General features: G+C 42.3%; 2 protein-coding genes across 2 annotated transcripts; one reads left to right on the forward strand and one right to left on the reverse strand.

Moving 5' to 3' along the window:
- The first annotated feature begins 1433 nt into the window (after positions 1-1433).
- Positions 1434-9703, forward strand: LOC108939047 (coenzyme Q-binding protein COQ10 homolog B, mitochondrial-like). Its single transcript, XM_029246491.1, has 6 exons — positions 1434-1611; positions 1836-2102; positions 5132-5278; positions 5522-5714; positions 5827-5928; positions 6028-9703. The coding sequence occupies exons 2-6, from the start codon at positions 1975-1977 to the stop codon at positions 6193-6195; spliced, it is 738 nt and encodes a 245-aa protein (XP_029102324.1). The 5' UTR covers positions 1434-1611; positions 1836-1974; the 3' UTR covers positions 6196-9703.
- Positions 9704-13136: 3433 nt separating this feature from the next.
- cs (citrate synthase) lies at positions 13137-25964 on the reverse strand. Its single transcript, XM_018760125.2, has 11 exons — positions 25739-25964; positions 21770-21820; positions 20513-20620; positions 18993-19058; positions 18255-18386; positions 17371-17559; positions 16317-16516; positions 15282-15411; positions 15025-15126; positions 14487-14696; positions 13137-13912 (listed from the first exon to the last, which is right to left on the reverse strand). The coding sequence occupies exons 1-11, from the start codon at positions 25787-25789 to the stop codon at positions 13742-13744; spliced, it is 1410 nt and encodes a 469-aa protein (XP_018615641.1). The 5' UTR covers positions 25790-25964; the 3' UTR covers positions 13137-13741.
- Between the last annotated feature and the right edge of the window lie 1858 nt (positions 25965-27822).

The following is a 27822-nucleotide window of genomic DNA, read 5'->3' on the forward strand; positions in this document are numbered from 1 at the left end:
AAATGCAGAGTCCGCCTGCAGGCGTGGCGGTGGAAAAGCAGTTGCGCGCTAGTGTGAGCAGCGCCATCTAGCGGCACCTAAAATCCACAGCGATATACCGTATTATTATTATTATTATTATTATTATTATTATTATTATTAAATTCATTAAATATCATTCATTGTCATTAAATTTACATTAAATTATTCCATAGTTCACATAAAACACAAAGATTTGTATTAAGTAAATGTTATAAGATCATCACATAATGGCAATCCAGGGTAAAACATTGTGTCGCAGCTAAGACAGGATCAATCTAGGACAAGACAAAATAATTAGCATAAAGCAAAAGAAATCTATTTCATTTAGCTGATGCATTTCTTCAAAGCAACTTACAACGTGAAAATGTTAAGATACCTGCAATCATTTACCCATTTATACTTCTATAGCAAGGTGGTGCAGTGGGTTGGACCGGGTCCTGCTCTCCGGTGGGTCTGGGGTTCGAGTCCCACTTGGGGTGCCTTGCGACAGACTGGCATCCTGTCCTGGGTGTGTCCCCTCCCCCTCTGGCCTTACGCCCTCAGTTGCCAGGTTAGACTCTGGTTCCCTGTGACCCCGTATGGGACAAGCGGTTCTGAAAATGTGTGTGTTTGTACTTCTATAGCAACCTTCTGATCCAAAGACAGCAGCTCTAAGCACTACATTATCAGATGCCCCAGACTGTGTTGCTGATGCAAGAACAACACATCATCAGCAAACCCATGTAACAATCCAAAGTCACTAATGTAGAGATAAAGACATACAAACTAAAATAAATAAAAGGTGCTATAGTGTAATGCTGTCCCAAATTCATTCAACAGTCACATCCATCATTAGCTCAAAGTTTAAACAGGAATCTATAACAGAAGTACAGCACAGAGCATCATCACTGGACTTGAGTCAAGGCACTTGAACCAAAAGCTTTTTTGGCTCACAGACGTTATAGGTCTTGGCTTAAATGCTGTTTGATGCATCAAGACATCAAAATGTAAAAAAAATGCACTGATATAATTGAATTTGTTCCCTGAGAAAAAATGCCTATTGTCATTCCAGACAGAGGGATGGGGTTCACCATAAGCACCTCCATTGTAAATGTGGTATAATTGGGTGAGCAACTGTTAGTTACGTAGTTAGTACACAACGTTGGATAAGCGCTTCAGCAAAATGATGAACAAAAACTAGTACTAATGCTTGTAATTTTAATGTTTTTTTGTTGTCACTAACTGCCTGAGTGCCCCCGATGTATCAGCATCCCGCGAAGAACCGAGAGCCGTTATCTGACTGCTCCGAACCCTCAGTGACGTAAATAAACGATTGAACGCCGAATGAACCAGGGGGCGGAGTTAATCGAGAAGCCGTGCCTACTGGAAGCTCCACCCACAATAGCCCCGCCCACATTCCAGCATAGGCAACCTATCAACAACGTGGCGGTGCTGGACAGGGGAAAGTAGTCGTTTGGTTTTGTAATATAGTGAAGACGGTGGACATTGTAGATTTAGGTTTTTTTCCAAGTTTCACAATAATGTCCTCCTGTTAGTTTGTGGTGCAGAGTACGTGTACAGAGGACGCTGTGTCCCCAGCTGCTGCGCGCGGTAATTTAAATTTGTACCTGTCAACAACCGCGTGAAGCGTTGCCTCAGTGACTCAGTCCCGCTTGTCGGACATCACGCGCAAATCCGCGAAGACTTGTTGAGAAATCATGGAAATGCCATCTTAGTTTGTACATTCTTTAACATTGATGGTTGGGATCCGTCCACGCAGCGCTTTGCGCGGAAACAGTAATGTTTAGTGTTCTTTCTTTGATTTTTTTTTCCAGGAACAGTAAGAACTGATGGGACATTGAACGTGTGGGGAGATCGCGCGGGGTTTCGCCGTTTAGAACCGGACCCGGGGAGTGGCGGCCGGCGAACCCTCTCACGCTGGACTTTCAGAGACTCTGTGTTAAGGGCAGACACATGGCCGTGTCCGTGGGCGCCCGGGGTTGTCCCGTGCGGACGCGAATTTTTACTGGCGTGGTGGCGGAGGTGGGCGCGCGGACCCCCCGCCGAGCCCACGCGCTTCCACGAAGACAGGCCACCAGCAGGTGAGCGATCACGCAGGATGGACAGGACTCGCCCTCCCGGACTGATCATACACAGCCTAGCCGACATAGTCCATATGGGATTAAAATCCTATTCCGTCAACAGTACATCTGTTAATCTAGGGACTTCATATAATTTACCAAATTACACAACCAGCAGAGTTATTTTTACTGGAGCAATTTTTGGATAAGTATATTGCTGGGGGTACTGTAGCAGTTTATGCTATTTAAACCTACACAGCCAAGATTGACATTCAGAGGTAGCAGCACTAACCATTACACCACCTGCTGGACAGTAGAAGACAGTTTTTCTGGATGAATCCAAGCATGGGCCACTTGATGGACCTAAGGGATCCTCGTGAGCAGAGCCGTGTAATCCTGTTTCAGCGGAAGCGCTTTAAGGGAACATCAGAATTGAGACATTTAAATTAAATGACTTGAGCCTAGTTTGTGATTCTGGGGTAAAATGACTGAGTTTGAGGACAAATCCATGCAGATACTTTGTTTGAGGCAGCTTCTGTTGGATGCCAGTATACTGTTCTATGTGTCATAATTGTTATTAACCATTATTTTGTTCAAGGTGACTTACAATGTTGGGTAATCAACGTCATAATTTATTTATACATCAGGTTATTTCGCTACATTAGTTCAGGCTAGGTACCTTGATAAAATGTAGAGCAGAATTCAAACCTTTTATTTGCAAGGCAACAGCTCAAACATTTGGTGACTGATGCCATTAAGCGAAACAGGCTGTGTGACACTGTACATGCAGTGTAACTGCAGTGCTGTGCAGCAGTGAAGGTATAAAAAAAAAGCACATTTCAGCATATTTCAAACATAACCCATGTGTGGTTTCTTCCAAAAAAGTGTCACTTACAAATTTGCACAGTTTGACACCTTTGTCCCTGGCGGGACAGTGTTCCACAGGGGATCCAGCACATGTCACAGTTTTGCAGGTTTCGTATCTGTGACGTCTTCCAACCCAGAGCTAATGAACTGGTACAAGTCAAGACAGTGGTTTCTTTAAACAGTCTTGAGTGGCTTAATTAGAACAAATTCTAGATACCTGGGACTTAACACTATTTCTCAAAGGAATAAATGGCACCAGAGTATATAACAGATACGTATATACCCTTCGCGGGGGCGCAGTGGGATGGACCGAGTCCTGCTCTCCAGTGGGTCTGGGGTTTGAATCCCACTTGGGGTGCCTTGCGATGGACTGGCATCCCGTCCTGGGTGTGTCCCCGTCCTGGGTGTGTCCCCTCCCCCTCCAGCCTTACACCCTGATTTGCCGGGTTAGGCTCCGGTTCCCCACGACCCCGTATGGGACAAGCGGTTCAGAAAGTGTGTGTGTGTGTGTGTGTGTGTGTGTGTGTGTGTGTGTGTGTATATATATATACACCCTTTGGAAAGCAAACTTGAAACTGTTTTACCTGATCACGTCTTATTTGATTAATAATGGTGTTCTCATGATTGTGAAGGAGACACAAAATGTATCTTTAATGCAATGTGCATTTTTTCCCACTCAAGGTTATATGTAGGTGTTTAGAACACCTGTCCAAACCATGTACCATCTACCGAGCATTGTCCCTGTGATTCCAAAAGTGATAAATGAGGGGGAGCAATAGGACAGTATGAAGGGGAGTCCTTCAGAAATGCTGCAAATGTTTTGTGTCAGTAGTACAAAGTAAAGGAGAAGTACCGTATACGTGAAATTGGCTTTTACCTTAACACGACAGAATGTGTTTTATTTTCCTGGTTAAAAGGTGACAGTGTGTTCAAGGGTCACGAGTAACAGTGCCTGTTTATTCTGTTCCTTGACCCAGCTGAGCTCAGGCTCTCTGTGAAAATTTCCATTGTGCAGAATGTGCAGGACTTCTCACAGTCTGATAAGGTACTGATTATGTATTAAGCGGTACTTTTTTCCAGCTCTTCAGCTGAGAACAAATAAGCGGTGCCGTATCCTCTGGTCCAGGCATGCTGTAATGCCAATGATGCACAGTGTCATGAGGTCTGAAAATGCTTTCAGTGACACAGGGTTCAGCTATTTAAAAATGCTCCTCATTCAGGGTCACCGTGCAGTTTTCCTACGAAAGCAGACCACTGCTTCCGCTCCTTGGGTAAAGCACTCAATGAATTAATCCGCGTATTTGTATCGTTCCCCTGGGGACAGGGATTATGTAAGACTTCATCTTGGCCAGCCCTGGGAACATGTGGCACCTGGAAAGATGGCTGAATTATGTAACCTGCCTGACTTATTAAACTGAACATGTGAAAGCATATTCATATACACAAGTAGAAAATTCAATAGCCAACGACAAACAAAGATCTTAAAACGAAAGAAAAAAGATTTTTTTAAAACATTAGGGCTTTTGTGTCTTTACTTGGAATATGCACTTAATCCTGAGCCTCCGGAGAGTGCTCTCTAAGGACAGGTGAAGGATATGCTAAATGTTCATTTCGAGATGCATCTCTTGTCTTCTCTGATTACTACCTCACAGTTAAATTATTTGTACAGGGAATGAATTGATTAGGTTTGTGTCTTTTGTGTTACATTTATTCTAGCATTTGTTGATTTAGCAGATGCTGTCCTCCAAAGCAACATAACAGCTGAGCTGTGGTTCTCCTATGATCCATTGCAGTTATGTGTGTGATGTCCAGAGTTTAGTGGGCAAACATTAGGGGATTTTTGCTCATTGTGTTATTGCTGACCCCTGTATTGTTCAGTGTGTTTGCACTTTGGCTGGTGAGTGCGTGTGTTGAGGCATGTTGCAGCACAATAAAGCCCACATTCCTGGAGTCCTGTCTGCTTAATAATAATCCCACCAACAACATAGTTGAGGTGGGTTGTTACACTGGTGTCAGGAGTGGGATCTGGGGAACAGCGGTAACTTGGGGAAGTAGTGTATGGTAACCAGCTGGTTCAACCAGTTCAGCATGTGACAAAAGAGACAACAGCTGTGAGAGAAAGTGAAGATTTATTGTCTTTCCAGTGGTTCAGAGATTGATCAGGTTCTTGTGCTCTTTGCCAGATACTTGTCATCATGCCATATTCTGATGACCAGGACTCCCACAATGATTTGCTGTCTGAGCTGCAAAATGGTCCCAGTTACCTCTAGTCGGGGCTTTATTAACCTTACCAACAAGAGGAAAGAGTACTCCGAGCGTAGAATACTGGGGTAAGAGGAGTTTGGGTATTTTTTTCTAGCATATACCCTTATGCTGTGAACAGATTTCTTGTCACAAGTTACTCTTATTGCTTGCAGTAATTTGTATGTTAGAATTCTCAAGCTTGTAGTCCAGAGCATGTTGTTTTAAGGAAACATGTTGCTGTTGTAGTGAAATGTTTTCTTGAGGTGAAGTCCAGCGGTCGAATTGGACAATTAAGCTGATTTCTGTCTTGTTTGCACCTACCTGCTCAGGTATTCAATGCAGGAGATGTATGACGTGGTGTCCAACGTTGATGACTACAAGCTCTTTGTCCCTTGGTGTAAAAAATCCCAGACCATCATGAAGAGGCCTGGTCACTCCAGGGCTCAACTGGAGGTGGGCTTCCCACCAGTTGTGGAACGTTACACATCCATGATCACTAGTGTTCGTCCTCATCTTGTCAAAGTAAGTGCCAAGGTATCATACGCAAGTCTTGACATGTTTGCATCCTGGGTGTCAGTATTCCTCTTTTTGTCTACTGCTTCCCAACATCTTGATTGTGCTGTACTTGTTCTAGGCAGTGTGCACCGATGGCAAACTCTTCAATCACCTGGAAACAATATGGCGCTTTAGCCCAGGCATCCCTGGTCATCACAGGACCTGCACCGTTGACTTCTCTGTAAGTATTGTCTGCCTGCACTATGGGCTATGTTTTTTTAAAAGGCCCCCAGAGTGAGCTCTAAGAATGACCTTGCCTTTTTGTTACATATCCTGCCAGATCTCCTTTGAGTTCTGCTCCCTGCTGCATTCCCAGCTGGCCACCATGTTCTTCGATGAGGTGGTCAAGCAGATGGTGGTGGCGTTTGAGCAACGTGCTTACGAGCTATATGGTCCGGAAACACGGATCCCGCGAGAGCTCATGTTCCACGAGGTGCACCAGACATGATCCAAACCTCTCGGCACATGACTCAGTTGGTGATCTTTCATCCCGCCATATAGAACACCCTGTCTTATACCCATGGACTGGTCTAACCAAAGAGTACTGCTTTGCCTTTTATTTCAGTGCCAACAAATACAGCTCCTGTATTTTCAAAGCTTGAAGATGGACCATTTAGACTGCAGCTGTCCAACACTGCACTGGGAGTTCCAAGGGCCTGTTTCAGGAACTAAATATTTATCACAGTTACTGGGGGTGCAGTGGAACCTGGCCCTTTGAAAATACCTTTACTTCTGTAATCATTCGGAACTGGTTATTCCATTAATTACAATATTGGTTCTGCATTGCAGATACTTTATCCAAAGCAACATACATACCTTAAAATATTTTCAGTTCATATTGCTGGATATTCCAGTGAATAAACTGAGGTGTGTTTGTGCTTTTTTCAGGGGATACAAAAGCATTAGTCTTAGCCATTAAACTAGGGGTTAATCAGTCCTCAAGAGACAGTTGTATAAGCATTAGAATATAGTTATATATTTTATACCAATACGTGATTTTCACTTAGAGTCCCAGATAGGCGACTTTGTTCCCGACTGAAGGATTACTCTGCTAAAGCAACTGGTAGTTAAGGAGTTGCGCTGAAGCGCTTTAGACCACAGGCTGTGCTCTTTTTTCCTTTTGGTCTCAGCCTCTGATTGACAGAGGTTGGACTGCATTCCCTCCGAATCCCTTAGCTGACATGCAGGACTGTACTGCTTGATGACCGTACTGTCCCAAACCTGCTTTAAAGATGAATAGCTGAATAGGTATACATTTTATATCGCTATTTGCTTTGTAGTCATGACTAAAAGAGGGGTTCCAAATTTGAGAAGTATACATTTTTAATGTATTTAACATATTCTATGCGGTGATGGTGATGTAAGTTTTCAGTGATGTATATGTTACATATCTTATGTTTCTGGTTTTGTTAAGGGAATATCTTCGTTGATCTCTTCGTTATTCACACCCTGCTGAAACTTTAATCACAAAAGGTTTTTTTTCTGTGAGATGAAGGAGTTGAACAGCAAGGACACATGGTTTTGGTCTGAGTCAATGCAATTCCACTTCATAGGAATTTAAGGTAGAGATGTTTCCAGTCTGAAATGATGGGGACTCATTTTTCACACAGGTAGCTTTTGGCTTGATGGCAGAGAATGTGTAGCAGTTCAGTTGGGAAGTGCGGTAGATGCACCTTTTCGTGGTGTCACCCCGGATCCATCCTGACGAACACGCGGTCTGCTCTGCACCTCTAAGGTCATTAGAGTTGAGTTGTCTAAAGTGCAGCCTGCTGTTTCATGTAACGTGGCCTACACGAACATTTGTAATATTATAATGTACTGTAGCGTTATGTGCTCTGGGTGCGAATGGGGCAAGGAAGGACGCACACACAGTGTTCATTATGAACGTTTGCTGGAACGCGAACACAGTGAGAGGTTTCAGCACGAATACAAGAAAATAATGCTCTCGTTCCAAAGAACCCTTGTGCTCAAGGACCTGCACCTCAAGCGAGCCTTCCCAGCCTGCTTAGCCCTTCTCAAGCTTTTCTTTACCTTTACACACTGTCCAACAGGCACACTCCCGCTTATAATCCCCGTCATCCTCCACGGCAGTTGCCCCGCTATTTCCAACTATTTCCGATAAACGTCTCTTCCCGCCGGAACTTAACACTCCTCAGTAACGCAGGTTGTTACGTACTATATCTAAGTGTTATAAATTCTATTAAATCATGTGATGGAGTTACACACATGACCACACACCACACCTAAATAAAATACAGTGCAATATAATACAATTTTTTCAGTTTAGACATTTAAGATTCAGTATGTTACTTAACATCATTCTTACATGATCCACCCTTGAACTCGTTCACAATAATGATTGTAGCCCTTAGCCAAAAAGGCTGGACAGCCGTTTTAGACGGAAGATTTCCTTGTTGTTACACAATAACTATAATCTATTTATGAAAGAAACAGCTGTTACAATGCAGTTTTGCTTTTAAGTGTGACATTTAATTGATGGCCACTTTTAATTAAAATTTCAGTTGAGGACGAATGGGTCCAAAGACACGCAAACACAGTGCGGTGCTTAGTGTTATTGGCACTGAAATAAATCACATCTACTTGTGGACTATTCTTTCCTGTTTGAGTGCAGCTCTTCATTCTCAGAGGTAAATCAGTGTGACTTGGAACATGTCACACACCTAAACTGCACAAGCTTCTTAACTGTGTCTTGTTGGTTAGTGGTTGTGCAAATAGCATTTTTTACAGCATGTTGACTTTGTTGTTTTAAGGTGTGGGTGGCTGTATCATGAGTTGAGACACTGATCTCCAGTCATCGATCGCCACAACGGTGCTGGTTTTATTTCTACCTCTCCTACTAGTTGGGTCACTGAAGTTATTTGCACAGGACCTAGTGTCACCTGGTTTCCACACACTCCGTGTGTTTTTCCATGTGTGGACACAGAATTTCAGTCACCTAAAAACTGTAGTGAACAGTGTCCTTAACCACAGCTGTGGAACCTTTCTTCTTGCATAAACTGCAGTGTCACTCCGGGGAAGGTTTCCCATTTTGTGAGATGTTGAAAAAAGGGATGTTTGCCAGGAAAAAAAAACTGCTTTCAGTTGCTTACTTCCAGGACTGTGAACAACATGTGACTATTTATAACTGGAGACTAATGGAATCAGTGACACTGAAATAATGCCTTAATATATGTATGAAAATCTGGCCCTTTTACTTTTGTTGATGCTTTATGTGTCACCTGGTCACACTTTCATTTTTTATAAAAGAATTCCCAGCTTTCCTGTTTGTATGACAAGTAAAGGTATGTAAGTGATTAAATTACCTATATACTAATAGTTGAAGATTTCTGAATTAGTGGAAATATTCATTGATTAATTAGAACAACTGGCATATTATATGTAAAAACAGTTTTTAGTAATTCACCACATGGATCAGGGAAGTTAAAAATGTGGTATTCCTGAGAAATCATGGGGGGATTCCTTTTATTTGCACCTTAGATGACTTTTCAAAAGTGTTGTATTTGATATTGATTACTTGTGGAGTGGCTGAACAGTTTCTTATTAGCAGTGTATTTATAACCCATCTTTGACAGAAGATACCTTTTTCGTCCATTTATCACACTCAGGCACAGGAATCACTCGAGTTGTTACCCTCTGATGGGAGGTATGTGTACATAGTCTTGTTGGTCTTCTGTGGATTCAGAAACACTGCAGCTGAACAAATGCAGCTACTGAGCAGCAAATGTACACCTCAATGTTTTGATCTAGAAAAAGTGGCAGGAAAATCTCTTACCGGTACTATGCTGAAATATGCTTGATAAAATTCAGTGCTGTGGCCCGTAGGGGTAAATAAAGGTAGATTTTTGTGTGCGCGCCAATAAAAGGATTAAATGGGTGTCCAGTAAATGTAAATGTGCCTTCTTCCTAGAAAGTGAAATTCTTTGTCCTTTACTTTATATCCAGTAATGCTTTACCTTCTCTTTCAAAAACATGCTCATGAAAGTGTGTCTACTCTGGTAAGTGCCAGTTAGAACTGCTGATCAGTGCAATATTAACTGTGCTTCCTTCGTTTGCCCTGCTTTATGGCATTTCTCTGAAATGTTGTACAAACAAAGGTACTACGTAGAAACGTACATCCATAGAATTTGTTTTGCACTGTGGGGCCGTGGGGTGCGCCTTGGTACGGTGGTGCATTGGGCTTGCCGGGTCCCGCTCTCTGGTGGGTCTGGGGTTCAAGTCTTGCTTGGGGTGCCTTGCAATAGACTGGCGTCCCGTCCTGGGTGTGTCCCGTCCCCCTCCGGTCTTGCGCCCTGTGTTGCCAGGTTAGGCTCCGGTTCACCGTGACCCCGCATGGAACAAGCAGTTTCAGCCTGCGTGCGTCTGTGCACGTGTGCGCTTTTATTATCAACTCTAAGTGATGCAGTATACATTCCAATAGCCAGAACAGCAGTGTTTCCAAGCAGGCAGCTTGGGAGTGAATAAACATTATTGGGTTTCAGAGAAATTGCTTAACCACGAGACCCGCTGGAGCACTGCCAAGAAGATGAAGTGGAGAAGTACAGTGCACAGTGTTGAGGGGAGAAGGTGGACTGGTACCCACTGTCATGGTGCAGAGAGGGTGTGTTGAGGGCTCAGCACTGGTGGTGGAATCTCATAGGGGTGGAGGCATGGCATCACCTCGCTCAGTGACGTGCACAGCCCCTCGTTGCTTCCTGAAAAGGGCAAGTGAGGGCGCAGAAACTGGAGTGGGATGGTGTCATCTGGAACAGCTAATTATAAACATGAGGAGGTGAAATGGAACGTGTAATCTGTACGTTCCTACACCTTACCTTACATAAGTACTACATGCATTTTGTTCCAGCCCACCTGATACCATTTGGGGAATAATTAGAACCATATAATGGAAATGTTACAAATGCACATTATCTGTAATAGTAAAAATGGATTTAAAAAGAAATTAAAGGTAAAAGGGAGTTTCACACAGTATTTGCATATGAAAGTGGAAAATGGAAAAACGTCTAGCTTCTTTAACTCTAAATCTAGTACCATTATAGTAGTCTAGGTGCTGAGCTCCAGCCCTCTTTGCTGTGGAACTCTGGATGGTGGCCACTTGTGAGAAAAGGGGGTATGTTCATCCCCAGCTGCTCAGAGATCCTCAAGAACCCACCAGGGAATACTTCAGGTCATGTAAAAATAGAAACCAAAACTCCTGCAGCGTCACATGCTTTACACAACTTTCACTGAACATCACCATGACCACACCTAGTTAGCCTGGAAAGTGTGGACCAGAGGTGAGCTGTGCACTAGTCATTTGAACTCTGGCCTGCCTCATACAAACATCTGCTCCATGAAGTCTGACTTAAACTGATCAAGCCAGCTTTATTGGTCACCATTGTACCATTATCAGCATTTTTACCTTTTCTTTGCCACATTGCCTATTCAGCTCCAAAAGTGCTTTAATCAGTTTACAGATGTGGCTATTTTGCTGGAGAAGTGCCATTTAATTATGGCACAACAGCAGAACCCTTAAGGATAATGCTCAGTCACCATACTCAATCGCTATTATTGTTTCCTTACTTTACACTTTTCTTCTATCTTATTGTTTCATTACTTAACACTTTTCTTCAAGACAACCTGCACTTGGAAAATTCAAGGTAAGCAGTACAATAGTGGTGGGAAAGAGCGCTGGTCTTTGCTTCTACACTACCTGTGGTCCCACCATACTATCCCACTCACTAAATACAACAGAAAATCACTGGTGGAAAAAAACAGACCATGAGAAACTTAATAAAAACATTTATTAATATTTTTGTCATGTGTATCACTTTTATCCTCCTGTGGATACCCCCCACCCCAATTCAGCTACATTTGTATCAGGAACCCAACTTCAATCTTTGTTTTTTTGTGTCCCTGTCCCTCTCCTCTTAAAAGCAGAATAACCTGAGGTGTGTAACAATGGTCATAACACCACAGAATCCAGACACCCACCCATGCACCAGCAAGGGGGATGGGGGCACTCTGGGGACAAACTGCTATGCCCAATGAAGACTGTGTGAGCCCTCGGAGGAGAGCAGCCCCAACGGTGCCTGACAAAATGGAGTGCTTGGGGAGAAGTCCGCTGGGGCTTCACCCCTCCTCTCAGACACACACTTACAAGGAGCAGAGCCACAACCAGGAAGACAGAGCTCCTACTAGCAACCACAGATTTATTTACACAGACAGCTGAGTAAGCAAATGTGTCCTCCTCCTTACGCGCCAGAACATCTAGAATAACTGAGCTGCTCGGCCTTTGCCGATTACTGTAGCAGATGCACTTATCTAAGATGACTGTACTGCAGTTTTACTCCATCACAGAATCATACTGTGAACTGAGCTCAGATACCTTGTTCAGGTTTACCACAGCAAAGACCCTTCCTTGGACCTGACATAGCAAATCTCCAGTAACAAGTTCAATTACTTAAACTTCTTTAACAAAAATTTGCCATCAAAATATCACTAGAGACAATAAGACATCCTTCCAAGTAAAAGGACTTCTAAGTATAAATAAAACCATAAACCTACAAAATTAAACATGACTTCTAAAACAGAAGGATTTTGCTCCTCTCACATTTTGATCTAATGAGCGAACTCAAATGCATGACTACTAAATCAAAAACTACAAGCAGGTGCTCATTCTGGAACAGCAGATGTTTTCAATGATGTGACCATACGTAGACAGGCATGCACACGCTAAAACAAAATGTGTCACAGACACATGTTCTCCTGGCTGCATGAATAAACTTAAAGCTATCAGCAGCTGCAAGACCTACAGCTGAACAACCATTTAAAATACTAGCTACACCTTTTCCTCACACTTTCTGCATCCCCATAAAAACTATTTTGCACACAGTGAAATGACCAATAGGTTATTCTTCAATGAAGAGGTGCCAGAATAACAACTGGCAGAAGGGACAGGGACAAGAAATTGAAGTCAGAAAGTCAAGCAGACACAAATTACTTAAAGGGCCAGTACTTTTTAATCTTAAATAACTCTGCCTAATTGGTGATCCAAGGGGAATCTTTTGGAGTACAAACAAAGCCATGGTTGACTATGGAGTGTTTTAATGAGCTACAAGGGAGGAGACCTTCCAGAGTGAAGCTAGGGCAAGATACATGGACTGGTCAAACTTTTTTGTTCTTTGCATTTTTGTTCTTGCTTTGGCAAGGCTTTTGGACAATCAATGTTTCAGCAAACACTTCTAGCACCAAATAACACAAATGCAGTAAGGTAAAGGAATGGTGAAGGACTGGGTAACTCACTAAAATAGAGCAAACAGATTATGGTTATGGACTATATTTCCCATGTTTACTGTAGCTTCAAAAAGGAAGAGCTACCTAAGTTCCTCCCCCCCCCCCCCCCAACTCAGTAGGGGAGGAGGGTTTGCATATGTTTTGGGGATTGATAAGCTCCCAGACTAAAGCAAACAGAAGTTTTCACTACTAGCCTCCTCTTCAGTGCTTTCTGTCAGCTGTGGAAGGTACAGATGTGGGTGTCAGGTCAACAGTGGATCACATCCTAGAATAGCCTCAATCAACAGGGAGCTGTTGGCCCATTGGTGTCACAGATTCAGGGGAAAAATAAACCAGGGATGCAGGACTTCTTATATCAGCAAAGCATACCGATGACGTTAACAAAATGTCAGTTTTAAAACTCAAGTCTACAGGGGATGAGGTACAAAAAAAATAAAAAAGGACAAAAACTGAGGGCTGTGAGTGTCTGCGGGTATCACAAGCTATCCTTCTCCCCTTCTGAAATCAGTGTTTTTGTTTCAGAATTTTAGATGTGTCACTCCTTTTTGGTAACCTAATGAAGTCTACTTGAAGGCCCTTTTATAACTTTAAAAAAAAAAAAAAAAAAAAAAAAAGCATACAGACTCTTTGAATCCCCTGTCCCAAAGGGTAGTTTTTAATCTTTTCCACTTCCTACCCTGTCCTCATCCTCCCACAGCTACTCTCTAGCCTGACTTTGTCCCCACCAGGGCCATAAGCCCGTCCGTGCTCATGGACTTGGGCCGCTCCAAGGGGAAGCCCAGTGCACGGCTCCATATCAGCTGTGCCAAGACACCCAGGGCCCGGGAGACGCCAAACAGCACCGTGTAGTAGTTCATCTCCGTCATGCCATAGTACTGGAGAGGCAAAAAACAAACAGGCCTGCGGTCAGTACAGAGGTGAGAAGCACAGGCAAGACAAAACCATGTGCAGCTGTCATAGGGGTAACCATGGGTAAGAACACACTTATGTGTAACAAGTCCAAGTAAGCTTCTTGTAATTTCAAGAGTACTTCATTACAATACAGTTGGGCAAATGCCTGCCAACCCCACAATGTCTTTGGCTAAGTGCTGACGGGAGGGAGCTACACATCTGTTAATTGTGGACACCAGTAACTTGCAAGCACCTAATAAAGGAGGGGCAGAATTCCAAAACTTCTAGCAGCCAAATTCAGCAAGTCCCTTCCTCTACCAGACCTCCCAATTATAGCAAAGCTCAAATTAAAACTACAATCTGAGCTATATCACCAACAGCCACTGTGAAGCTGCACCCTCAGTTCAACTTACAAATATCGTTCTCAGCACTTAATTTAACAGAGAAGAAAAAGAGGAGGGGAGGAAAAAAAATTCACAAAACTGAACTGAATATAAAATACAAAAGAGTACAGAGCTGAGAGCACACAAGACTTGGGGGCTGAGACAGCAGACTGACCTGCAAGAGAACCCCACTATGGGCATCCACATTAGGCCAGGGGTTTTTGGCCTTGCCTTGCTCCAGCAGCACGTTGGGCACAATCTTGTACAGTTGAGACACCAGTTTAAACAAAGGATCGTCCGGCAAGTGCTCGAGGGCAAATTCGCGCTGGCAAGTGTACCGAGGGTCCGTCTTCCTCAGCACAGCATGTCCGTAGCCTGGGACTACCTGTCAAAGGCAGGAGAAGAAAAACGAAGGGCATTCCAGGGACCTTCTCAACTCTGTCTGTTTAACTGGGGTCACATACTCAGAGTCCTTCTTGTCTAAATATTGACAGTACGCCTTAGTTGGCAGGAGAATGTTTAAGTCCTACACATGCTTAAGTCAACGCTAATTTTAAAACCATGTCCCAATCTAGGAGCACAGAATACTGTATAAGTATACTTCACAAGTATAACAGAGAGCTGCATGTAGACACAGTATAGAACCATAAGGACTCCAAACGCAATGCTGATGACAATGAGGTGCCTTCAAAACTAGCACCCTGCCTCCTTACCCTTCCAGACTTGAGGGTGTTCCAGATATAGTCTCTCAGCTTTTCATCTGAAACCTCACCACCCAGCTCCTTCTGCAGAGCTGTTAGCCACACCAGCACCTCCTGCAGAACACATATGTGATGTGTTAAGGACAGGGCACACAAAAACACACACCCAATGAATCAAGAGTCAAATCTGTGGAGGAAGGGTTAAATCTGCACACAAGTGGCAGCAAATACAGAGAGTTAAGTTGAACTGGAGAACGTGTCCCACGCACCTGGTTGGCCAACCCATGCAGAGGTCCAGCCAAGCCATTCATGGCAGCACTAAAGGAGAGGTAGGGGTCAGACAGGGCACTGCCGACAAGGTGACTGGTGTGGGCACTGACATTTCCGCCCTCGTGGTCACTAGAGTGGGAGACAGGTGAAAAGTCAAATTTTACACTGACTAAATGAATGTTACTAATTAACCATGCAATGCAAACAAACAGTGCTGATTTTAAATTACAGATGTTGAATATTCACCTTTTCCTAGCTTCACATAAGACCACTTCAAAACCGAACATTACGATCTAAACTGTACCTTGAGGTACAAATTCCATGTACCACACGACGACACATTACGATAATTTTGGTTTTATAGATCCAAAAAAAGAGTGAATTCAAGACTGAATTATTCTTTTGCATTTCAGTCACTAGAATCAATGAATACGCAAAAAAAAAGGATTTCATTCATGATTTTTTTTTTTTTTTAAATTTCAAGAAATTTCAATGCAATGTGATGTCTTGACCAACCCTTAAACAGGTTGCTGCAGCATGAGAAACTGCTGAACATCTTGCTTTCCCATAAAACTGTTACCAAAAGAGAAGCTCACTATGTTCGCTTTGCTCACCCTGTTTTTAGAATGGGTTCCAGAACACTGAAACCCTGTGAATAACTAGATTTCTTAGAGCATTTTTTACTATCACTGTACCTGAGGTTTTCATAGAACCTGCCCTATGAATGAGATGAGAGATCTCTGTGTTACTAAAGACTGAGACATATGGATTCAGAAAAACAGACTTTGCCCCAACTGAGCTTCATTGTTTCAAATGTCATACCTCCTTACTGAAGAGCTCCAAGTGATTTTTTTTAAAACTCAGAAACTTTAAAATTTCTGGATTTCGAAGCAAACAGTGAGCAAAATACTATAATCAGGACCACAGAAAATCTTTCACTCAACCCAGAAAATCCTGAATGAGAGCATTAGAGCCCCATCTGAGCCAGGAAGTGCAGACTTCAGCTAAATAGAACCACAGTGTGCCATCCTGACCTGTGAATGGTGAGGTAGAGGCGCATGAGCTCCGTGAACTGAGGGTCACTGTAGCCCAGCATGTTGGTGAAATTGTAGGACCAGTCGAGGCTGGAGTCTATGGCTCCGATGCTGCTGCCCTCACGATACAGGTTGCGGTAGATCTTAGCAGCAACACATGGCAGCTTAGCGATCAAGTCCATGGAGTCCTCATAGATGAACTGAGAACCAGAAATTTCACAACAAACAAAACACAGTTAAAGACAAGCTAAAAGATATGCTAGCCTGAAAGAGCACCTCTTAGCAAAAGTGGTTTTGTAAAATTTGAAGAGACAAACGAGTCACACAACGAAAATTTACAGACAAAGGCTCTCAGTTTGAGTGGAGTTTGCATGTTGATAAGAACTTACTTCCAGAAGCTGAAAAGCCCATCTGTATAGCAAAGCAGTGACACATCCACAGGGTTTCTGTTCTAAATGGACAGCCTAGACACATGTAGGCACAGGCAAAAAGGTGGCAGCGGGTTGCGAGAGTGCCTCAAAGCAACTGGGCTGCTCGATTGGACAAGCTTCTCAGTTTGAGTGGAGTTTGCATGTTCGTGTGGGTTTCCTCCAGCAGCTCTGGTTTCCTCCGAGTCCAAAGATGCATTTGAGGTGAGAAATGACTAGTTTCCCATATTGTGTGATGCTACACAGAAGAGTGAATGATTGCAGAGAGTTCTGTCTATATCTAGCATTGCAGGTGTGAAGCTAGGTATGTATGTGTGATTGAATGAGTTCTTTGGAAGAGTGCTGTTTTTTTGATTACTAGAATTTTTTAAATCCAGAAAATGTCTTTGCTTTGGAACTGTAACATATTTCTACTTACTAGTTAATCATTTACGCCACTTTGGAGAAAGTGTCAAATTAATGAATAAATGTCAGTACTATCTAGTCAAACCTGTAGTGATGCAATGACAAGAAAAACCAGCTGCTAACGGGTATTTATTTTATAATCAAAAAATACCTAATACTCTAATGAAAGTAAAATGGAAATTGTCCACGCTCCACATGAAAGATCATGTCTGTCTGCTCACCTCCCAGTACTTTCCCTTGCTGACACCCTCAGAGTAAGCCCGTGCAAAGCTGCTCTCACTGTTGAGGGCAGTAATAGCAGCGCTGAACTGGGACATGGGGTGCAAGTTCATGGGGAAGTTGTCCAGCATAGTGACAACGTGTGAGGGGAGAGCCGCTCGCTTGGCCCATTCCTTCGACAGCCAATTCGCCTGGAGTGACAGACACACACATAGCTCAGTAAGAATTGTTTGAACACTCCCACGAAAAACTGGAAAACAGTACAAAATGACCATAACTGACAAATTATAATTATTGTAACAATGAGGATTTTGGCAGAACCACCTTACCCATCAACACCTTGTTTCCAGTGATATTTCAGCTATAGCTATTATACATATCACTAATATTCTCCACAGATGTGCCACCCTTCACCCATTCAACACATTAAAGCAGTATACTTTACAAGTGTATGCTGGAGCCACAAGATAAGCACTGTGCATTTCAAAACTGGCCACAACACAGTACATGTATGAGTCTGAGAGGGCCATTTCCTATTGCTCAAGCACTACTGGATTCTCTACCAGGTAAACCGAAGACTTAATCCAGTTAGGAGATCAGCCAGACAGACTGAATGGGCTATTAGGTATGCTAAAACCAACAACTCTATCATTTGAATCAAAGCTCTGCACAAAAATGAATGACAGCACTGTTATTTTGTGCAAAAAGCAACATTATTGTACAAGGACAGGAATCTGTCTTGCATCATATTTTACTGCATATCATATTATTTTCTGCTTATAACAAGCAGTCCCAGAATAATTTCTGTATGTGTTTACAATACAGTTTCAAATCTGTACTGTGCTTCCTTTAACCACCTGGAGGACCTTCCCCCATCACTCCTCACCTGCTCCTCTGTGGGCACCTGCCCAGTCACCAACAACCAAAACAGGCCCTCAGGCACTGGCTCATGACCCCCTGGAGCCTTGGGCAAGAGTTTCTGGCATTCTGGAATGCTGTACCCACGGAAACGGATTCCCTGAAGGCAGAGAAGGTGAAGGACAAAGCAGGAAAGTTGGACAAGAAACTGAGAAAAGGAAGAGTCATTTCAAACTAAAATTAAGAACCAACTGCTACAAGAGTTTCCACTTGTGTAAGGCATCTTAAGATAGACAGATTGATAGCACAAAGGAATAATTATAATAACAAATGTAAACCAGACAATCTAGATCATATACCTTAAAACACCGCACTGTTCACTTACAAACAAAACACTAAAAGGAGGTCATACAGCAGATTATTTCATCAGAAGCAACCACCACACTTCTTCCTGGGGCACATTCAGCACTTTCAGCTCAGAGCATTTGCAGAACCAGAAAGAGTTGCTCTCATGAGGATTACCTATGACATGTGGTCTGCCATTTGGATTCCCTGAACATTAAAATAATCTACTCGTTTACAGATAGACAGGTTGCTGCCCAAAGTGGTGCACAACTCACTGACTAGGACATCTAACCATGTCAATTAGCATCATTCTACAACCAACACTGAACATTCAAAAACCACACAGATGCAGTTACATTTTTTTTTTTCTCAGAAATGTGCCTGCTTTACAGTGAAAGAAGGAACAGTATGGAAGACTCACCTCATCAGCATCCAGGACAGAGGTCTCATACACCAGGCCCTTCATGCCCCTCATACCACCATACACCTGTCAACAGGCAAGACACACTTGTCAAACACATCAAACTCAGCGACCATGACCAATCACTGCTTCTCACTGAGATTGTACCAGCAGCTCCCCTGGTCAGCACATTCACTTCAACTGTGTTAGAAAGCTTAACTCAATCAGTCACTGCAAAAGTGTTTTATTTTAAAATTGAGGTATTGAGCTATTTTTCATAGTTGTAAAACAGAAAACAGCAGCTGAGTTTCTGGTCCTGGTCAGGCACATGATCCTTTCTGTGAGCTGTGTTGTGGAAGTTCTATAAATACATACCAGAATTTTACTGGGAAAAAGCAGTGCTCAAAACAGAGTTCACAATTACTGGAGGGGAGGGAAAAAAAAAAAAAAAAAAAACTTCAAGCAAAACTATGAATGTCTTAGATATGAAAAACCTAGCTTTGGCTAATTTTTCCCCCTTTACACATAAGATATTGCATAAGTGCTCATACATGCAATGTATACTTTATTTGCACCATTTGTACTAAATGTTAAAAATTAATAATACATTTGGTGTTCTCCCCCTGAATATCTCAGTAAGACAAGTACAGCAAGTGGGCATCAAAAATGGCTGTGTACCAGACCTATATGTCATTCACGCCGCACAGGTTGCCTTTGGCTAAGAGGCCAAGGAAATGCAAATCAGCTTATGTTTCCTTGAGAAACATAAGAGAAATGACCAGGGTGGAGTAACAGGCAGCTCACATCAAGCACACTGCACTTGTGTGACTGCCATGCTGTGAGGGGAGACAACTAACTTGGAGACGGAGGAAGGAAAAAAAAAAAAAAATTCAGAGAAACAAAAACAGAAAATGTACAAATTAATAACACTAACATCATGTGATAAGCAAGCTAGTAACATGCCAGCAGAGGATTCAGAGCACAAGCAAGTAATGTCACTATTTTGAGGCACATCTTAGCAGCTCAAATAAGGGAAGAACTGCTTTGTGTTGAGCAAGCTGTTTAGTGTGTTTAAAAAAAAAAAAAGTTTATGCTTGTCTCATGGCATAACGCATGCATGTCACATGGTGCTGTGTCCTATGTTTATATACATCAAAAGTGTACAAAAAAAAGTCCATTCCACCCCTATGAGTGGGAAGCCAAAAGTTTTGTTGAGTACCATTACAAATGTTTTTTTTTTTTTTTTTTTTTAAAAAAAAGCAGTATAACAGCCTTTAACATTTTCTGTAATAGAAAGTCATAATACTTGTGTTAAATGAAGGCAAGGGGTTCCTAAGATAGGAATCAATTTGTATATTTTTGCACAATAGTGTGAAGCACAAGCTTTAGCAACTCTGACACTGTACCAGTGTCAGCTCTCTGTAACAGAGGTGTAAAAGGATGTTACTACAGAGTTCTATAAATCCACCCCCTGGAACCAGGTTCGAATCCTCTGGTATGGTTTAGAACCCTATAGGTGCGCTTCTGAAACATACACTTACCATGTCCACGGTGACTTGGCCAATTGTGGTTTTGCCATATTGCTGTTTGAAGTTCTTGATCCTGCTTTGTTCCTTGGGTATGAGGTCAGACAGGACATCCTTTAGGTTCTGCAACAGAAAAAAAATTGAACAGAAGTAATCTGGACTGGACCGGAACAGACAGACAGACAGACAGAAAGAACTCCAACATGTAGTAAATGCAAAACAGCATTTACAGTAACACAACTGACTGCGGGAGTTAGGGGCGCTGACCCGCCAATCGATTAACACATATTTGGTACGTTACATGTATTATATACTGTATTCTTACAATAAAGTAAGCTAGAGAAAAGAAAATGTTAAGAAATCAAAAGGAAAATACATTTACAGTACTGTATGAACTGCTCATGTGGAGATGATTAGCATCATCCTTGAAACCATGCAGAATCACAGTTCTTTTGTGGACTGTAACTTATTATAATAGATTTGTGTAATATTTGTTAATGAGAAAATAGATCAAATATGCCAATATTTTATGCATTTATGACATATTGTGTAATGTACTAGACAATTTTTTCTTTGGATTTGTAGCCTGCTACGCATTGTCTGTATTTTACGTACGTGCATAAAGTTTTACTTTTTATTTTTTCTTAAGAAATGTGTGTAATTTATGGTAGTAAACAATAGACTATTACAGTAGTACAGCATGTACTACAGTTAATTTTATGCAGTTATGATTTAATACTGCATCTTTACATTTGTTTACATTTCTCTTGACTGCAAATGGTGCTATGTACGCTCTATAAGTTTGTGTGTGCAAGTTTTAACAAATTTTAACTTTTTATAACAGATTTCTGTATTTTTACAGCAGTACATGATAAAATAGAACTAGTATCTACATATATTTTATGCATTCATGACATACCTAACTTTTTAATTTTTTCGATATTTCTAGGCTACGTGGTTCATCTGCGAGTTATTTTAAATTGTTGCAAATCTCCAAAAATTTTCCCTGTGTATAAGTGGACCTGCGCAGTTCAAACCTGTGTTGTTCAAAGGTCAACCATACAAGAAAACAGTTCAGGGCAGTTCAAAGGTCATCCCAACACATAAAATTTAATGCCCAGAGAAAGCTGATATTATACTGATATACTGTATTCTAATATACTGATATTAGAATAAACAACTCTGTAGAGGATGAAATTACAGCAGTGAAATAAATTGATACACTGAATTTTCCAATGATGGAGAGACAAGGTCTCAGTGACAGGTACTTACTGTTGCTGATGAACTTGCGTTTCTGGAGGCCACAAGGACACATGCCGCATTCTGGGGAGAGAGGGGGGGAAGCATCCACGAACATCAGATGAGCCTGGTAAGTTTTACAGGAAATCAAGATTGTCAACAGCTTCTCAGGCAACTGTGACAACTTACTCAAGGGTTGGTCAAGACATCAACGAGAGCAACCATGGGCTTCTTCAGTCACCATGAGTGCATAGAGAACCTAGTTAAGTACATAAAATATGGCACCATGCAGAAGGTGGCGGGATACCAAGCTCCACAAAATGCACTAAAACATGAGCAGTCATCTATAAAATCTCAGCCCTGCTGCAGAGTTTCAGAAAAGGGGCACTTGTTGAGGACTCCGAACTGGGTAATAAAATATTAAACTCTGCTCTGTGGCCATCCATCAACCTCAGCAATCATCTCCACCTCAGTCACTTATTGCTGCAGAAGAAAAGAAGTGTGACTTCCACATATCTCACTTCTGAGAACTTCAGCAGCATTGGCTGGGAGGTGACTCACGCGACAGTCTACTGGCAACCAAATACACAGCTGTCCATCACACTGAGCGACCACAAAACTCATTTGGAGCTAGCACAGGAGCACCATAACTGGCTTAAAAAAAAAAAAAAATCTGCAGTTTGGGAGGACCCCCTCAAAACACCCACATGACACCAGGACCACAAGTGATATTTCTTAAAATACACACACACACACACACACACACACACACACACACACACACACACACACACACACACACACAGAGTTTGAACCACTTGTCCGATACGGGGTCACAGGAAGCCGGAGCCTAACCCGGCAACACAGGACGTAAGGCTGGAGGGGAGGGGACGCACCCAGAACGGCACGCCCATCCGCCACAAGGCACCCCAAGCGGGACTAGAACCCCAGACCCACCGGAGACCAGGACCCGGTCCAACCCACTGCGCCGCCGCACCCTCCTGAAAATAACAAGGCTGAACAGAGAGGTTACTCAGGAAAGTCAGGCAGAGAAGGACAGATGGGATAAAGAGAAAGCACATGCACCAAGGAAAGCTGAGGCCAGGATTAGGAAAGCACTCAACAACAGGCCTCCTGTGGGGACCGCAGACACTTCTTGCTACTGGTCACACTCCTGAAGCCCAACACTTACTCCCAGAATGCTAAACACACAGAATAACAAGTCTGAGCTCACTTAGAAATAAAAGAAATCCTTGACACTGCACTCTACTCTTTAAAGTACTGCATTTCTGGCATGACAAGCAAGCATCTGGAACTGCTGCTGCAGTCTCACTGGGAGCCATTTATTGCAACACAACAAACGATTGTGCATTATTCCAACATTCGTTGTTCAGCGATAGCAGGACCACCACTGAATCACTCAGTTACATGTTCCAGTAACATTAGAAAAGACAGCGGATCACAAGACCAGAGGGAGAATTGCCTTAGTTCCATTACGAACACATGAAAATGACTGGAATCGTACAATTATGCAAACGTCTGTTAAACTTTGATTGATACACAAACGGCTGAACAATACTGAATTGGGAAGTGTGTCAAATGGGGGCAATCTGGAAACCTAAACAGCAATAAAAATAACCCTTAAACCCTATTTATCTCTTTTGAATACACACTTATCAAGAGACTTACAATCATGGTTATAAAATGCAGCATCAACAGGCACCACTCTGTTCTCCAATAGAAGACTGGCTTGGTCAAGGCCATGACCCTGCAATGAACATGGTCGCTAAACACATGAGGGGGGAAGTGGGTTAAAACCAGGAAAGTCAGAAAGTCAAAGGCACAGTGACCAGATTACTGGAGCACCTGGCAAATATTCAGGGTGACAGCCCAAGCCCCAAGCCAGTCTGGCCAAGATGACCTCGGCCTTGAACGTTTCACCCGGTGCTCCAGATCCAGCATGACGCACCTGAGATCACCCAATGAAGACCGCTCATCAGAAAACCTTCCTGCCTCAAGAAAAATGAAAATGCTGTGACAGCTACAAAACAGGAAAAACATTAAAAATGCCAAATGGACAAACCAGTAGCGATGTTTGGTTTCATACCTTTGTCTCAGTTTTTAATGTTACAACACTGGCGTAGAGAAAGCACAAATGAGCGGCTTCTCAAGGAACCGCATTCTCCGCATGTCCCCACCTCATTTCAGTTTACAAGAAAGCACACTAGCATTGACAACTGAATTCTGCCAATTCTTCAAAAAAAAAAAAAAAAACACCGATCCCTTTATATACAAAAAACATCAAAAAAAATATACACACACTTCACTATACAAAAAAAAAAAAGTTTCTTGCACAATTAAGTTATTACTGTGCACAGAAAGAAGGGTTTGTAACAATTTTTCTATTATTCCAAGCATTGAAAATGTTCATTGTTAACTAGGCATTTCCAAATCTGATGTCTTGTATACCATGGTATACTTCTGAGACCGCAGTTTCATATGAAACATAAAAGCTCAAGACAATTGAATGAATTGAAAGCACAGGAAACAGCTGTCAACTATAGTCCTCTAGACAAAGAGCAGAGCAGCAATTTCCAGATAAGATTTGATCAACATCCCTTCAGTATGCACCATTTGTGGAGACAAACACATTTCAGGAACTACAGAATTATATACGTATATGCATGCACATATGCATAGCACTGGATGATAATTTTACAGTACACTATTAAGTATGATTGTCAGAAGGTATATAGTGACTGTTCAAACCCATGTTATTTCTCTTCTTTAGTGTCAATTTTATTTAAGACAAAATTTCTACTTAATTTTAGGGTTTAACAACACACACACACACACACACATTTTCAGAACCACGGGTCCTGCTCTCCGGTGGGTCTGGGGTTCGAGTCCCACTTGGGGTGCCTTGTGACGGACTGGCGTCCCGTCCTGGGTGTTTCCCCTCCCCATCTGGCCTTACGCCCTGTGTTGCCGGGCTTAAGAATAATAAACATGAGAGTTGTAAACTTCACAACCATGCTGTCCAATAATTTCAGACTGGATGCTGAGCTACAAATGTGAATTTTTAACTGAAATCTTACTGAGACATCTGAATGGTGGCAAATTCACGCTTCCCATTCCTTTAATGAAAGTTTTTGTCTATTTCAGCTTTGACTACAGTACCTATCGGATTGAGACAAATGCCATCGAGCCCCACTAACCCCTTGTGTGTGTGTGTTTGTGTATTCAGATGAATTCTGTAACAGAGAGGTGTTTACTGTGTGACCCATCAAGGCTCGTTGTTCAGTTATTTGCAAATGATCAGTGGCAGTTTAACTACACTTGGGGTATTTGCTCTGGTACATGGGTAAACTGATCAGACATCCGGCCTGATAAGAAGTGGTGGATTTCGAGTAGTTATAACACAGACATTCGGTACCACACTGTGGACATGATCTGAAAGACCAGATAGGACTGAGACACTCAGCAGGTCTACATGATCACACATCACCACCCCCAGCGGCATACCTCATAAAATCAAATCATGAATCAATCACATACAACATTTCAAACAGGAGTTTTAGCAGAACACAACTGAACAGAACTGTCTGAAGAAATGAAAGAGAGAGCCTCGCAGAGCGTCGCGAACATGATGTCACAGCTACCGTGTCTCAACAGTTGACAAACTCCACCATCCATATGCGATGGCACGCATGGCCGTAGCGTAGGCTAGCACGCGAAATCGGTGACGACGGACGGCAGGCAGGCGGGCGGGCGGGCCGCGTCAGCGACCTGGGAAACCGTGATTTCCCCCTTTGTGTGTTTGACCGCGAAAGAAACAGCGGTGTAGAGCGGCTGCAGCGGGGTCTGGAGCACCACACACAGCCGAGCCAAGGACCCGCGCGAACCTGTCCTGTGCCGGCCGAGCTCAGAGTCAGACTACAACACGAGAGAACAACACTGACTCAAGACAACCCGGCTCTCCCGCGATATACCTCGCCTTACCTTCGGGCCGAGAAGTCTGGGCGTCAGCCGACTGACTGTTAGAAGGGACATAGCGTCTCTGTTCGAATGTATGTTATTTCTCTTCTTTACTCGCTATTAATGCCGCTTCCAGCGCACCACGAAACTCAGCGAAGGTGCCCCTCCTCAGTCGGTAGCGCTAGTGAAGGTTGAAAAAGGGACTGGGGGCCGCACGTACAGGCGATTCGGATTGGACGGGGCCTCAGAAGACGTGACGCCAACCGGGCATGCGATTCGCCACACGATTCCATGAAGGATACTGACTGGATACAGCCCTGTGTATCCCGCAAAACGATTGGTTACTGTGGGGTCCTAATGGTCATCGATAAACAGATTGCGCCGACGCCCGTACAACTGCCTGAAATAAATAAAAGTCAAAACATTTTTTCTCTAAATTATAAATCAGGCAGGTATGCTTTAAAATAAAGCACTGAATGCAGTCATGTTTTAAACAATAAAATGGGCAATTATGTGAATATTTTTTATTTTAATCGTTTGTTTTTGTGTGCAGGCGGTTACTGGCAAATCAATCTGTATTAGTACACTCCTATTGATCTTGAAAGAATAATAATCTATGAAAGTTTGCGTAGGCTGTGAAAGTGGTAGTGCGTGAGTGTGTCTGCGTTGCAAACGGAATTTTCGACATTGTCAGAGATCCTTTATCTGTAAGTGATCAGTTAATCTCAATGCACACTGAACTGCTGGAATAAAGAAACACTGACAGTTAAATAAAGAAATGAAGGATTTATTTATTTTTAAAATAATAATTACTACGTCACGAATGGAAGTGTCTCATAATTCATGTATCACCTCCAAATTTTATGAAGCCGTAAGAAAATTTTTTCATAAATATTTCTCGAAACCTGTGCCTGCTGACAAACATCACCTATAATAATATGAGCGCCTAAAACAAAAAAAAAAAAAACTGAAGAACGCGCAAAAATGTGTTGAAAAAGTAAGGACCAAAAGAGTACAGAAAGAAAGCCTTACTTAAAACTTGAAGCGATAAAATGCACAGAATTCTTTTGACAGGCAATGCAATTACAAATGAATTTGTATATTTTTATTTATCTTTCTTTTATTATAAATGATGTCTTACAATTAATGAGCAGAATTGTGTTCAGCAGGGAGTGTAGTGGCTAGAGCTCCTTCTTCAGCTCCAAAGGTCGCAGGTTCAAGTTCTACCTCCAGCCTCTCGTACCTTTGAGCAAAATAATTACCCCAAATTGCTCCAGTAAAATTACCCAGCCGTATATGGAGAAATAAGTAAGTACATTCACACTATAAATCGCTTTGGGGAAAAGCGTTAGCCAAATGAAACTTGTAAATGTTCCAATCATGTGCGCTCACAATAATAATAATTAGTGCAAAAATTTCTCTGTTACGTAATAATCATTTCTGTTATACAGTACATTTAAAACCAGCTTCTTGAAACACTAAGGAAGAAATGTATTGGTTAGAGTTATAAAGCAATTTTCAGCTCTTAATTGCAATAATGAAAGATCATTGAATGATTGATTCCAACTCACACTTATATTCTTCTCACACACCTAGCTGACACTTTGCAGTGCTAGATACACCACACGAAACTCCCTGCAATCATTCAGCTCAGTACACAACAGAACAATTTAGTCCACGAATACTCATTCACACAATAAGCGCAACTGAAACACACTTGTGTGGAGTGTGGGAGGAAACCGGAGCTTCCGGAGGAAACAAATGAGCATGGGCAGATCGTGCAAATTCCTTCGTTTTCGATTTTCGGGAACAAATTGAGCCCACTATAAATTGCATGGCATGCATTTGCTTCAAGAAAATTTGTAATAGGAAACGTTTTCTTGTTCCCCAAGTGTACATGACCTTGCAATTGTGTTTTATTCTAGCTCTTCTTCTTAATAAAGACCGACAATCCCAGTTCTAAAATGACTGTTTAATAAACTTAGAACATTGCACTTATACACTCACATTGAATGGCTACCTTTTTTCCCGGTGCACTCTCTACAACTGGTACTTGCTGGAACAGCATATATAACAGTAGTTCCTATTGTTACAATTAAAATCTGAAG

The sequence above is a fragment of the Scleropages formosus genome, chromosome 19 (genome assembly GCF_900964775.1).
Source record: "Scleropages formosus chromosome 19, fSclFor1.1, whole genome shotgun sequence".
In the NCBI taxonomy this organism is placed as follows: Eukaryota; Metazoa; Chordata; class Actinopteri; order Osteoglossiformes; family Osteoglossidae; genus Scleropages; species Scleropages formosus.